The sequence below is a fragment of the Protopterus annectens genome, chromosome 6.part0 (assembly GCF_019279795.1).
Source record: "Protopterus annectens isolate FY-2018-M chromosome 6.part0, PAN1.0, whole genome shotgun sequence".
Taxonomy (NCBI): Eukaryota; Metazoa; Chordata; order Ceratodontiformes; family Protopteridae; genus Protopterus; species Protopterus annectens.
Genome location: NC_056737.1, coordinates 1,938,087,830 through 1,938,101,630, shown reverse-complemented (window position 1 = coordinate 1,938,101,630; position 13,801 = coordinate 1,938,087,830). Strand labels below are relative to the sequence as shown.

Genomic DNA, 13,801 nt, shown 5'->3' with positions numbered 1-13,801 from the left:
CCTGATTGGGATGTGCAGGTATGCTTCTTTTAAATCTAGTGTTGCCAACCAGGCATCTTTGTCTAGCAAAGGAAGTAATTGGTTAAGAGTCAGTATCTTGAATTTTGGAATCTCCAAAAAGGTGTTTAGAGTAGACAGCAGGTCCAGGATAGGACACCATGAATTGTCTTTTCTGGGTACCAGGAAAAGTCTCGAGTAGAAACCTTGTCCCTTTTCCTCTTCTGGTACCAGCTGAATAGCCCCCATGCTTAAGATAGAAAGTACTTGTTTTTGGGCCTCTGCCCACTGATTTGGGGGTAGGTCCGGCCACCCACTTGGTGTTGGCAACGTGTGGAAGTGAAATCTGTATCCCTGGGACACTACATTTAAAACCCATTTGTCCTGGGTAATGAGTTCCCAATTCTTTGCATGAAGAGCAATCTTTCCCCCCAAAGGGGCAGTCAGTTGGATAAGTGCTTGGAAATTTTAAAAGGAAGTCATCGAGACAGTTGACCATAGGGGGGAGTCTTATTATTCCCAGACTTGGAAGTGGAGGCCCCCCACTGCTTAGTTCTGAGTCCCCTGGGACTGAAACCTGGGGATTTTGCTGTGTCTGGGTTTGGCTTGAGAAGACCTGGAAGGGGCTGGAAAGGACCAGTTCTTAGAGGGCCAGTGCCTACTAAGTCTAGGAGGCTGAACTTGTAAAAAAATCTTTAACGGTTTGCATAGATTTAGCTTTATCTTCCATCTTTTTAAGAACTTCCTCAGCCTTGTTGCCAAACAGGCGGTCCTGATTTAAAGGGGCATCCAACAATTTAGCTTTAACATGATCAGGCAAAGATTGCTCCTTAAGCAAAGCATGCCTTCTGTGCACAGACCCAGTAACAGCAGCCCTGCAAGAGGCCTCTAATGAATCAAAACCACATCGCAAAGTATGATTTCCAACTTGTTTGGCAGAATGCATTAAATCCTGTAATTCTTTATTTTCCACACAGTCAGGTATCAACATCATTTTCTGTTTAAGCAGTCCAATAACATGTTGCTGATATTTTAACATATGAAACTGGCAGTGTAAAGCCCTAATGGCCAAGGTTGCAGAAGTGTAAACCTTCTTACCCCATCTATCCAGCGCCCCAAAGTCTCTATCAGAAGGGGTAGGATTTTTAGAAGTAGAAGCCTTAATACCCTTGGGCCCCTGTGAAATAGTCTCTGGATCTGCAATAGGATTTTTGAAAAGGAACTTGTGGGACTCAGGGACCCTGTAGTATCTGTCAGGTTTTCTGGGAGCAGGAGGCAGGGAATCAGGGGCCAAACTAGATTCCAAGAAAGCATCATCAACAATGTCTAGTACAGGAGGAATAGCTAAACGCCTATGCTGAGGTAGGAGAAGGAAATCCCTAAGCCTCTTTTTTGAATCAGAAAAATCCTGGCTTTCCCAGTGGAAATGCTCCCTTAGAGTATATAAGGTTTCCCAAAAAGAAAAATCCTCAGGAGGGGAAGCAGAGGGAATAGAGTCTGCTGCATCAGAATCCTCATAAGTAGGTAAGGGCAAATCCAGATCATCAGAAGAGTCAGAAAAAACAGAATCCTGATCAGAAGATTCATAATCAACTTCAGTCCTAGGCCTCTTAAAAGGGGGGGTTGGCTACCCCTGATTAGAGTTATTAGATCTTCAGCCATTCTAATCATTTGTATTTTAGGCCTAGAAGCCTGAGCATGTGGCCTGGGCATTGTTTTTTAGACATGGATCAAGATTTAGGTCTAAGTAAAGAAGGAGGTGTTGGTTTAATATGCAAGTCCGTAGGCCTGAATACACCCTCAGAGGCCGGTGCCTGCACAGTGGCTCTGGACCCATCCAAGGTAAAGACATCTGCGGGTTCCATAGCTGAAGCATCTCGCGGCTCAGTAGAGGCCTGTGAATCAGAAGTAGCGGGTATCATTGGCTGCGAAAGCACCTCACTGAGTACCGGCGAACTGGCGACTGGCTTAGGAGAAGCGTTGTCGGCAGTTTTAGACCTCGGCGGCTTGTCTCTGTCTTTATCTTTGTGTTTTTTCAGAATCCCAGTAGTCGGATGGCTAACGGAAGACATTTCTGGATAATTAAACCGAGAACCGAAATATTTAGAGGCAAAAATATACCGACGACAGATAGTGCGCGGATTAAATAAAGCACAAAACCGACAGCAATGTACGTCGTGGTCAGGGCCTAGGCAAGGAATACAGTACGAATGAAAATCTTTATGAGGTATTTGCTTTCCACAAGTATGCAATTATTAACTTTTACTGACATTGGTAGGGAGCAAGAAAAAGCTTCCCCAACGGAGTACTTAGCTTTAGTTGAAGACTTCGGTTCTGAAACTCGAAAATGAAAATTTCAGGATTCGGCCGACCGGCACTTGCGAACTGCTTCTGCTTCGGGCACCGCACAGCAAGAAAGACTGATGTAATGGCGCCGGCTGCATGTTTTACACCCCTGACGACCTGACGTCATGGAAGAAGGGACAGCAACTGACGCAAGACCCAAGACTTTGTTAATCGGGCCGACTGAGGGCTACCTGAAAGCAGATAACCCAAATGTAATGACTGCAACAGTGAAACACGAAGAACATCCTACTGTTGAGCCTCTGCCCACTGATTTGGGGGTAGGTCTGGCCAACCGTTTGAGGTTGGTAAGGTGTGGAAGTGGAATCTGTATCCTTGGAAAACTATATTTAAAACCCATTTGTCCTGGGTAATGAGTTCCCAGTTTTTTGCATGCAGGGCGATCTTTCCCTCTAAGGGAGCAGGCAGTTGAGCAGGGCTTGGAAGGTTTAAGGTTAAGTCATTGTGACATTTTTCCATAGGGGGGTGTCTTACTACTTCCAGCTTTGAAAGTGGAAGCCCCCCACTGCTTAGGCCTGTGAGTACCTTGAGACTGTAGCCTAGGTGGTCTGCTGTTCCTGGGTTTGGACTGAGAAGGCCTGGAAGAGACAAAAAAGGACCAATTCTTAGAAGGCCAATGCTTACTAAATCTGGGAGGCTGTACTTGCAGGAAATCTTTAACAGTTTGCATAGATTTAGCTTTTTCCTACATCTTTTTAAGGACGACTTCTGCTTTGTTGCCAAACAGGCAGTCTTGGGTTAAGGGAGCATCCAGTAATTTAGCTTTAACATGATCTGGCAGATTTTGCTCCTTAAGCCAAGCATGCCTTCTAAGTACAGACCAGGTAACAGCAGCCCTGAAAGATGCTTCTAAAGAGTCAAAACCACATTGCAAAGTATGTTTACCAACTTGTTCAGCAGAATGCATTAAATCCTTTAATTCTTTATTTTCAGCACAATCAGGAATCAACATCATTTTCTGTTTAAGTAGCCCCATAATATGCTGTTGATACTTTAACATATGAAACTGGCAATTTAAGGCCCTAATGGTCAAAGTAGCAGAAGTGTATACCCTCTTACCCCATCTGTCCAAGGCCCTGGAATCTCTGTCAGAGGGGTAGGGTTTTTGGCAGTAGTAGCCTTAATGCCTTTAGGTCCTTGGGAAAGGGTTTCTGGGTGCGCAGTAGGGTTCTTGAAGAGGAACTTGTGAGAATCGGGTACTCTGTAATACTGGTCAGGCTTCCTGGGAGCTGGAGATAAAGTGTCTGGGGCCAGGCTAGATTCCAAGAAGGCATCATCTACAATGTCCAGGACAGGAGGGATAGCTAAAGGCCTGTGTTGAGGGAGGAGTAAGAATTCCCTAATCCTCTTTTTGGAGTCAGAGTAATCCTGGCTTTCCCAACGGAAATGCTCCCTAAGAGTGTGCAAAGTTTCACCAAAAGAAAGTCCTCTGGAGGGGAAGCAGAAGGAATGGAGTCCTCTGCATCAGAATCCTCATAGGTAGATAAGGGCAAATCCTGGTAATCAGAAGAAACAGAAATTTCAGAATCCTGATCAGAAGAATCAGAAGGAAAATCAGTTCTAGGTCTCTTAGAGGGTGAAGGCTGGCTTCCCCTAACTAAAGTAATGAGGTCTTCAGCCATTATTTGTTTTTTAGGCATATGGGCCTGACCATACGGTTTGGATGTCGGTTTTCTAGGCGTGGGTCAAGTTTTAGGCCTTGAAGAAGATGGCATTGGTTTGAAATGCAAGTCAGTATGCCTGAATACACCATCAGAAGCCAGTGCCTGCACAGCAGCTCCGGACCCATCCAAGGTAGAGACATCCGCAGGTTCCATAGTCGAAGAAGCATCTCGCGGCATATTGGACTCCGAATGGGTCTCAGTAGAGGCCTGCAAATCTGAAGTAGTGGGTATCAAGGGCTGAGAAAGTGCCTCACTGAGTACTGGCAACTAGCTTAATGGAAGCGTCGGCGGCAGCTTTGGACCTATGCAGTCTGTCTCTGTCTTTATCTTTACGTTTTTTCGGAATGTCAGTAGTCGGGTGGCTTACCGAAGCTATTTCTGGATAGTTAAACAGAGTACCAAAATAATTTGCTGCAAAAAGAAACCGACGACGAATAGTCCGGAGGTTGAATAAGGCACAAAACCGACAGCGGGGGACGTCGTGGTCTGGGCCTAAGCAATGAATGCAGCACGAATTAAAATCTTTATGAGGTATTTGCTTTCCACAGGTAATACAATTGTTAACTTTTACTGACTTCGGTTAAGAGCAAGAAAAAGGATCCCCAATGGGGTACTTAGGTTTTTTGAAGACTTCGGTTCTGAAACTCAAAAATGAAAATTTCAGGAGTTGGCCAACCGGCACTTGTGAACTACTTCTGCTTCAGGCCCCGCGCGGCAAGAAAGACTGATGTAATGGCATCGGCTGCATGTTTTATACCCCTGACGACCTGACGTCATAGAAGAGGAGACAACATTAGATGCAGGAATCCAAGACTCTGGTATTTAGGCCGGCTGAGGACTACCTGCAGGCAGATAAACCAAATGTAATGACTGCAACAGTGAAACAAGAAGAACATCTTGATCCCTACTGTGGAAAGAGTCTTGCCTTCTTGCTCACTGCAGGTTAAGGTCTCTAACAGATGGTCCAAACAAAGTGGAACCTTCATGGGGGCATTAGTAAAGGAGACCTTAAAGGGTTCCACAAACCCGCAAAGGCAAAGGCAGTGACTGCAGTTGATAGCGAAGCCTGTGCCTACCACTCGAGAGGTGGCCTCTGCAGTATTAGAGATCAGCCTCATTGAGGCATTTACTAAGGAAGTGAGAATGGACAGGCTTGGAGAGACTTGCCTGAAGCTCTCTGGAGGCAACAACTCTTGACAGGGAAGTGGTAAGCTCTGAAACCAAACCCTCTGAAACTGGGTAAAGCGGGCAAAGTAATTGGTTGCTCTCAGATCAAAAGTAGCTGAAACAAACACACGCTTTCCAAAATGGTCAGTTGCCCAGGACTCCCTGTTCGAGGGATGGATTGAGGAGCTCTGCCCAGCTAGCTCCTTCTTGGTAGCAGTGGCCACCACAATGGCATTGATAGTGACTCCTTTGCTACAAAAAAAAACTATCCTTAGGGGGACTGAGGAACTTACCTGGCCTGCTGTCGATGAGGTCCACAAGCTCATAAGTGGGGGGGGGGGGGACAGTAGACGGGCCTATCCTGAACGCCTTCAGGAACACGGACGCCTCCGAAGATGGGGGTAGAAAAGACCATCTGCCTCTCTGTTTGAGAACTTTCAGGATGCCCCTAAAGGAAACCTCCTCAGGGGGAAGTCTGGGGGACCCATCTCCCTCCTCAAAATCTGTCTTCAGTGAGGGACTCTCTGGGGGAGTCAAAGTGCCCCCTCTTACACGTTCTTTTCCGAGGGGGCTCCTCCACGGTAGGCTCAGGGGAGGACTGGGAAGAAATGGGTACCCCAAGTGGGGCAGTGCCCATCTGAAAGCAATCGTGGGAGGGCTGACCCTGGACGGATGATGAGGTCTCAGCACGCAATCCTGAGAAAGGCTGGGAGGACATTGAGAAAAAGGAGAGGTAACTACCAAACTGGAGAAGGTCCTCTCTATCGCACAGAAGGCCGATGGAGTGGATGAAGCCCCCCCCCCCAATCCCCAGGCAAGCCAGGGCCACCTGGGAAGGGAGAAGGGACCCTGACACATTGCCGAAGCCCCCGGACGATATCGACCCCAAACTGTCCAGCGCTGAAGCCCCCAAGGGAGGGGAGAGGTCAAAAAAATCCAGACCCAAACCCACCCCCTGGTAACCAGCACCAAACCTTATTACCAAACAGACTGTCATGCTGTAAAGGGGCATCCAACAATTTAGCTTCAACATGATCAGGCAGATTTTGCTCCTTGAGCCAGGCATGCCTTCTTATCACAGATCCAGTTACGACCCTGCAAGAGGCCTCCAAGGAATCAAAACCTCATTGCAAAGTATGCTTTCCAACCTGTTCTGCTGAATGCAATAAATCCTTTAACTCTATTTTCCACACAATCAGAAATCAACATCATTTTCTGTTTCAGTAAGCCCATAACATGCTGTTGATATTTAAGCATATGAAACTGGCAGTTTAAAGCCCAGATTGCCATGGTTGCAGATGTATAAACCTTCTTTCCCCATCTATCCAGCGCCCTGGAATCTCTATCAGAAGGGGTAGGATTTTTGGCTGTAGAAGCCTTGGGACCCTGAGAAATAGTTTCAGGGTCAGCAGCAGGATTTTTGAAAAGAAATTTGTAGGAGTCAGGAACCCTGTAACATCTGTCTGGCTTACTAGGAGCCGGAGGCAGGGAATCAGGAGCCATGCTTGATTCCGAGAACAGTGTCTAATTATAGGAGGTATTGCCAAAGGCCTATGCTGAGGAAGAAGAAGAAAATCCCTAAGCCTCTTTTTAGATTCTGAGAAGTCCTGACTCTCCCAGTGAAAATGTTCCCTTAAAGTATGCAAAGTATCTCCAAAAGAGTAATCCTCAGGAGAAGCAGCAGAAGGGATGGATTCCTCTGTATCAGAGTCCTCATAAGGTGGAATAGAAAATTCCTGATCAGAAGAGGAATCAGAAGAAATGGAAACCTGATCTGAAGATTCATAATCAGTGCCTTGCCTAGGCCTCTTAGCGGGTGGAGGGGTGGGGGGGGCCTTGATCAAAGTAATTAAACCCTCAGCCATTTTGATAATTTGTTTTTTAGGCATAGGGGCCTGAGCACGTGGCTCATGCGTTGGTTTTTTTAGATACAGAAGTTGGTTTTGGGCTTGTTTTTGATGATGGCATCAGTTTAATATACAAATGTTGAGGACTGAAAACACCCTCAGAAGCAGGTGCCTGCTCAGCGGTTCAGGACCCATCCAAGGGAGAGACATCCACGGGTTCAATACTTGCAGAATCTCGCAGCATACCGGACTCCGAATGGGTCTCGGTAGAGGCCTGCGACTCAAAAGTAGTGGGTATCAGGGGCTGCGAAAGCGCCTCACTGAGTACCGGCGAACTGGCGACTGGCTTAGGAGAAGCTTCGTCAGTTTTGGACCTCGACGGTCTGTCTCTGTCTTTTTCCTTGCGTTTTTTGTGAACTTCGGTAGTCAGATTGCTAACCGATGACATTTCAGGATAGTTAAATCGTGAACCAAATATTTAGAAGCAAAAATATACCGACGTTTAATACTGCGTTGGTTAAACTTAGCACAAAACCGACAGCAAGGCATATTGTGATCAGGGCCTAGGCAAGGAATACAGTGCAAATGAAAATCCTTATGAGGTATTTGCTTCCCACAAGTAATGCAATTATTAACTTTTACTGACATCGGTAAGGAGCAAAAAAAAGTTTCCCCAATGGGGTACCTAGCTTTAGTTTGAAGACTTAGGTTCTGAAACTCAAAAACGAAAATTTCAGGAGTCGGCCGACCAGCACTTGCGAACTGCTTCTGCTTCGGGCACTGCGCGGCAAGAAAGACTGATTAAAATGGAGTTGGCTGCATGTTTTATACCCCTGACGACCTGACGTCATGGAAGAGGAGACAGCAACCGAAGCAGGACCCAAGACTTTGTTATTCAGGCCGACTGAGGGCAACCTGCCAGCAGATTACCCAAATGTAATGACTGCAACAGTGAAACACGAAGAACATCTAGAAAAAGGAAATAACATATTAGAAAAACTTGAATAACTCACATAAAACACTATATGCAGAGTGGAACCAGCATCTGTTTGCGATGGTGGCAAAACAAGATCTGAAGCAATCGGGATAAAGTTGGGCACTATGGGTAGTGGGAGGAGTTCAAGAACTGGATCTGATGTCTGGTATATACGGCAGAGTCAGATCCGAACCCATACATTGAGGAAGAATGAAACGCACATCATCAGACTGAAACATTTTCTATAACCTGCATGAAAGGACCCAAGGTCTGTTATCAGCCAGAGTGCTGGAGGTCATAAGGGGGAGGGAGAGAGTAAGCAAACAACTCTGCTTCAGCAATCCTGCAGGTAAAAGGCAGTGTGACTCATACACACACACACACACACACACACATACATATATATACACACACACACATATATCTATATATATATATATATATATATATATATATATATATATACACACACACACACACACATATCTATATCTCTATATATATATATATATATATATATATATACACACACACACACACACACACACATATATATATATGTGTATATATATATATATATATATATATATATATATGTATGTATATATACACACACACATACATAAGCACAAATGCATGTGTGTGCGCACGTGTGCGCATATACCTGTATCTCTGTTTATAACCGATATAAAAAAATAATTAAAGTTACAAGGGAGCTATTAACTTACCATGTCGAGCAACAAATAAACAGACTCCCTGTTCCTTGTAGTAGTTTTATCAGTTTCTTGTCCAATTTTAAGTAAACTGGAGGAAGCCAGCTAGAAGAAAAAAAACAAACACAAAACAGTGAACAAACAGTTTATAAACAGCCTGCTAGCTAACATATTCATCATTTATTCACTCACACTGAATTAGTAACAAGCCACTTGAGAAAGACTATATAAAAGGACAGATGGGCAGGTAACTAGTGCAAATCAATGAACTGTTTGAACAGAAATGAGGAAAAACTGTTAAATGTTGAGAAGACTGGTGAAAGGCCTGATAGCAGCCCTTAGCAGCTTGCAGGCATAAGCTAGCTAAAGATCAACCATTATCAAAACCTAGAAAAGAAACCAACACATGTGAAAGAGGTAACAGAAAACGGGCAACTATGATCAACAAGGAGCATCATGTGGTATTAAATTCAGGCCAAGGAGAGAAAAAAGATGAACAGTTTTGGAAGACAGACGATACTGACCAATGTGGGCACAGAAAGAAATGGGTATCTATCCACCATATCAGCTGATCTGTGAGAGATCATATGCACTGATTTAACTTCTGTGATGTAGTCTTTTGCAGTTCCCAGCTTAACTATATGTTTTCTCTTCTGCCTGTGCTTCATGGGACACATGGACTAAATTCACATCAGGATAACACTGTGTGCCTAGCCCCTTCAAGTGATCAAGCTGACCCAAATCCACATAGGAAACAACATCTGTAAGACAGGAAACAAAAAGATAACCACCACCATGGATACATAAATACAAACAGGCTTAACTTACAAGGAACAACAGAGACGGTCTCTGGCTGGAGAGGCTTTTCAAGCAAAGGAATATTAGTGAGACAGCATTTTAATATCAATTGCAGAGAACTTCCTCACACATCAGCTGAGGAAGTGAGTATGTATTGGTTATATCCCATTATCAGACAGTCTTCTGCAGCAGGTTACCATTAAGAAGAGTCCCAAGCAGCAGAAGTAAATCTGTAGGGAGGGCCTGAGTTGAGCCAAAATCCAAAAATTCAAAAGGCAAAATTATGGGACAGTAAAATGCCAAAGACCCCCCCCCCCCAAAGTAATGGTTTAAGCAATAATGGCTAGTGAAGATACGTCTACAATGGAGACACAGGGGAAACGGAAAGTACTGATGGAGTGGCCTTTCACAGAGCATTTTCCAGTGGATGGCCTGCAACCTGAAGACAAAACCAATGTAGTTATCTACCAAAGTAGAAAAAAGTTTGATTAGCAAAGTACAGTTGTGTATGCTTACCATAAATGTAAACGTTCGAGTGTATTCACTGTTGCAGTCATCACACTTGGGTTATCCTGCCAGGGATAGCCCTCAGTCGGCCCGAATACCACAGGCTTAGTATTTCTGCGTTGGTTGTTGTTGTTTCAGGACTGATGTCGGGTTGTCAATGGTATAAAATCAGGCAGCCAATGCCATTACATCAGACTTAATAGGGAGCTAAGTTATGGTGGAAGAACACCACCAGTAGAAATTAAATACCAAAAATCCCTGTAAGGAGTGAGGAAGAGACAGACAGATAGACAAGGGGGAAGGAGGGTGGGAAACCAGGACTGCAACAATGAATGCACTCGAACATCTACATTTATGGCAAGTGTACACAACTGTACTATGTTCTTAGTGTGTCACTGTTGCAGTCATCACACTTGGGTTGATTCCCAAAGCTGAAGAAAAGGGTGGAGGCAGTCAAGAACACTGGGGGCTGGCTAGGATGCCCTGTAAGACTGCAGTTGCAAAGCCTGCCCTGAACTTGGAAAAGATAAGCAGGTGGCAATGCTTGGTGAACGTATGAACAGAACTCCATGTTGCAGCCTCCAGGATATCCCTAGTAGGGACCCCTCTGAGAAAAGCTGCAGAGGTGGAGGTTGCCCAGGTGGAATGGGCAGTTTCCCATGGTGTTTGTAGCAGAAATGGATACAGTGTGCCATGGAGACTGTTTGGATATGACCTTGCCCTCTGCCCCTGCTGCAAAGCTGACTAGCAATTAGTCTTCCTAAAAGATTTAGTCATACCCAGGTAGAATCTGAGCTGTCTGTGCATATCTAGAGAATGCAGAATCCTTTCCCCCTTGTTTTGTGGGTTAGGGAAAAAGGTGGGCAAATGATTTGATTGGTTGACAGCCACACTGGACACCAACTTAGGCATAAAAGTTGGGTTTGTCCTGAGGGAGACCCTGTCAACATGAAAAATTATGAAGGGCTCTACAGCCATGAGTGCTTGTAGCTCTGAAACTTTTCAAGCTGAACTGATGGCCAGAAGCAAGGTTCTTTTCCAAGAGAGGAATTTTAACTCTACTGAAGTTGCAGGCTCAAAGGGGGGGTATAATGTGAGCTTTTCCAACACAAAGTTAAGGTCCCAAGCTGGGGTAGGAGCTCCTCTGGGTGACCTTAAATCATTAGCCCCTCTTAGGAACTGTTTGATGAGAGGGTGAGAAAAGAGGGTGGCTCTGTGCTGTAATGAGCAGAGATGGCAGAGGCATGAATTTTAATAGAAGAAAATGATAGGCCCCTGTGTGCTAGGTCTGCTAGGTAATCCAGGATGAGAAGTAGGGAGGGCTGTGCTGTTTCAGCTCCTTTAGCCTGGATCCAGGTTCAATACCTTTTCCATTTGTCAGCATAGGATTTTCTAGTGCTGGGGCGTCTGGCCTCACATACAACATCCAGGACTTGCTTGCTTAGGCTGGCAACTGGAGGAGAGGTCAGGGAATAAGCCAGCCTGCCAGGTTCAGGGTCTGCAGTTGTGGATGCAGGAATTTTCCATTCTGCTGGGTCAGGAGAGTTGGGATCTGAGGTAGGTGCCATGGTGGCAGGCGAGACAGACTGTGCAGCAGTGGGTACCAGTGCTGGCGTGGCCAGTCTGGGGCAAACAAGATTGCTCTTGGTTTTTCCTCCCTTATTTTGAGTAGTACCCTTGAAAGTAGAGGTAGATGGGGAAATGCAGAGATAGAGAGGCTTACCCAATGGAAGGATAGAGCATCCACTTTCCAGGCATTGTTGTGAGGTTCCCTGGTGCAGAATTTGCTGAGCTGGTGATTATTGTGGGAGGCAAAGAGGTCCACCTTCGGAGTGCCCCATTTCTGGGTTACAAGGTTGAAGGTGCTGTGGTCTAGCTGCCACTCATGTGGGTCAAGAAGGTTTCTGCTTAAGTTGTCTGCCAGAGAGTTTTGGGGGCCTGGCAGGAATTGTGCTTGCAGGTGAATTTGCATGGCTGAAGTCATGTGCCAAAGGGTCATGGAGAGCCTGCAGAGGGGATAAGAGTGAGTTCCTCCCTGCTTGTTAATGGACCACATCACTGTGGTGTTGTCTGTTTTAATCAGTAGAGGCCCTGGGGAGAGTAGGGGTCTGAAAGCTATCAGAACATGCTGAACAGGTAGCATCTCTTTTTGGTTGATATGCAGATGTATTTGATTTGGGCTCAAATTGCTCTAAATGCATCTGCCGTCCAGGTGTGCACCCCAGGCATAATCTGATGCATCTGTGGTTAAGGTCTGGGTGGCGTGGGGTTGTGAGAAGGGACGACCCTTGTTGTGGTTGCATGCTGCTGCCCACCAAAGAAAATCTTTCCTTAGACAGGGTATCATACGTATGATAGTTTCCAGGTCCTGAGAGTGTTGACGCCAAAGGCTTTTTAGGTACTACTGAAGTTTCCTCATATGCAGTCTGGCATATAGAATGAGTAGAATGCAGGATGCCAAGAACCCTACAGCTTGCAGGATTTTCCTTGCAGATAACTAGGTTCTGGTTGCTAGTTAAGAGAAGTATCCTGTCAGATAGGCTTGTTTTTCTGGAGTAAGGAATGCCATCTGGGATGCTGTGCCCAGGCTTGCTCCCCAAAATACAATTTTTTGAGTGGGTACTAGTTTGGATTTCTTTCGTTTATAGTATACCCCAGGGAGGTCAGTAGGTTATTTACAAAGGTCAGGTGCTGTAACAGCTTTTCTCGTCTGCCTGAATCAGGCAGTCGTCTAGGTAGGGGTAAATTTGAATATTCCTGTCTGCAAAAAGCAATGGTTGGAGCCCGGCATTTTGTGAAAACTCTGGGAGCAGTGGATAAGCCAAAGGGAAGCGCAGAGAATTGAAAGTGCATAGATCCTGCCCTGAAACGTAGGTATTTCCTGTAGGAATCCCTGATTGGAATGTGTAGATAGCCTCTTTTAGGTCTAGGGTAGCTAACCAAGCATCCTTGAATAGCATAGGAAGCAGCTGCTGGAGGGTGAGCATTTTGAATTTTGGTATCACCAGGAAAGTGTTTAGAATAGATAGATCGAGGATTGGGCGGCAGGTGCCCTCTTTTCTGGGTACCAGGAAAAGCCTGGAACAGAAACCTTGGCCTATCTGGTCTGCAGGAATAGGCTGTATTGCCCTCATGGAGAGCAAGGAATGGGCTTGGTTTTGGGCCTCTGCCCACTGGTTTGGAGGAAGATCTGGGAACCCTTTTTGGGTTGGCAGTGTGTGGAAATAAAATTTGTATCCTTTGGTCACTATTGTTGAGGACCCATCGGTCTTCGGTGATAGAGGCCCAGTTTTTTGAATGGGAGGAGAGTTTTCTTCCTAGGGGCACAAGCAGGTGGGCAGATGTAAGGGGTGGAAGTTTAAAGTCACTGTGAGTTCTTTCCATAAGGGGGTGGCTTAGCACTCCCTGTTTTTGAAGTGGAAGAACTCCATTGCTTAGATCTCTGCATTCCCTGGGGCTGTTGTCTGGGGGGGTCTGCTACCCCTAGGTCTTGTCTGAGCTGGCCTTGAGGGGGCTGGAAAGAACCAGTGCTTGGAGGGGCAGTGCCTACTGAACCTCGGAGGCTGGACGTGTAAAAAGTCTTTAACTGTCTGCACAGATTTAGCTTTTTCTTTGATCTTTTTTAAGACCTCTTCTGCCTTGGTGCCAAACAAATTGTCTTTGTTCAATGGCGCGTCCAATAATTTTGATTTGACATGGTCTGGCAAGGTCTGTTCCTTAAGCCAAGCATGCCTTCTAAGTACAGAACCTGTGACTGCTGCCCTGCAG

The 13,801-nt window shown here is 45.6% G+C and overlaps 1 protein-coding gene across 4 annotated transcripts in view; it reads right to left on the bottom strand.

Moving 5' to 3' along the window:
- Positions 1 to 13,801, bottom strand: part of NCKAP1 (NCK associated protein 1) — a gene marked incomplete in the record, with an annotated part of 2,707,503 nt that overhangs the window by 34,422 nt on the left and 2,659,280 nt on the right. For all 4 annotated transcript variants that reach the window (XM_044075245.1, XM_044075246.1, XM_044075247.1 and 1 more), the window contains 1 exon segment: positions 8,744 to 8,833. In XM_044075245.1, coding sequence (XP_043931180.1) covers positions 8,744 to 8,833 — 90 coding nt within the window.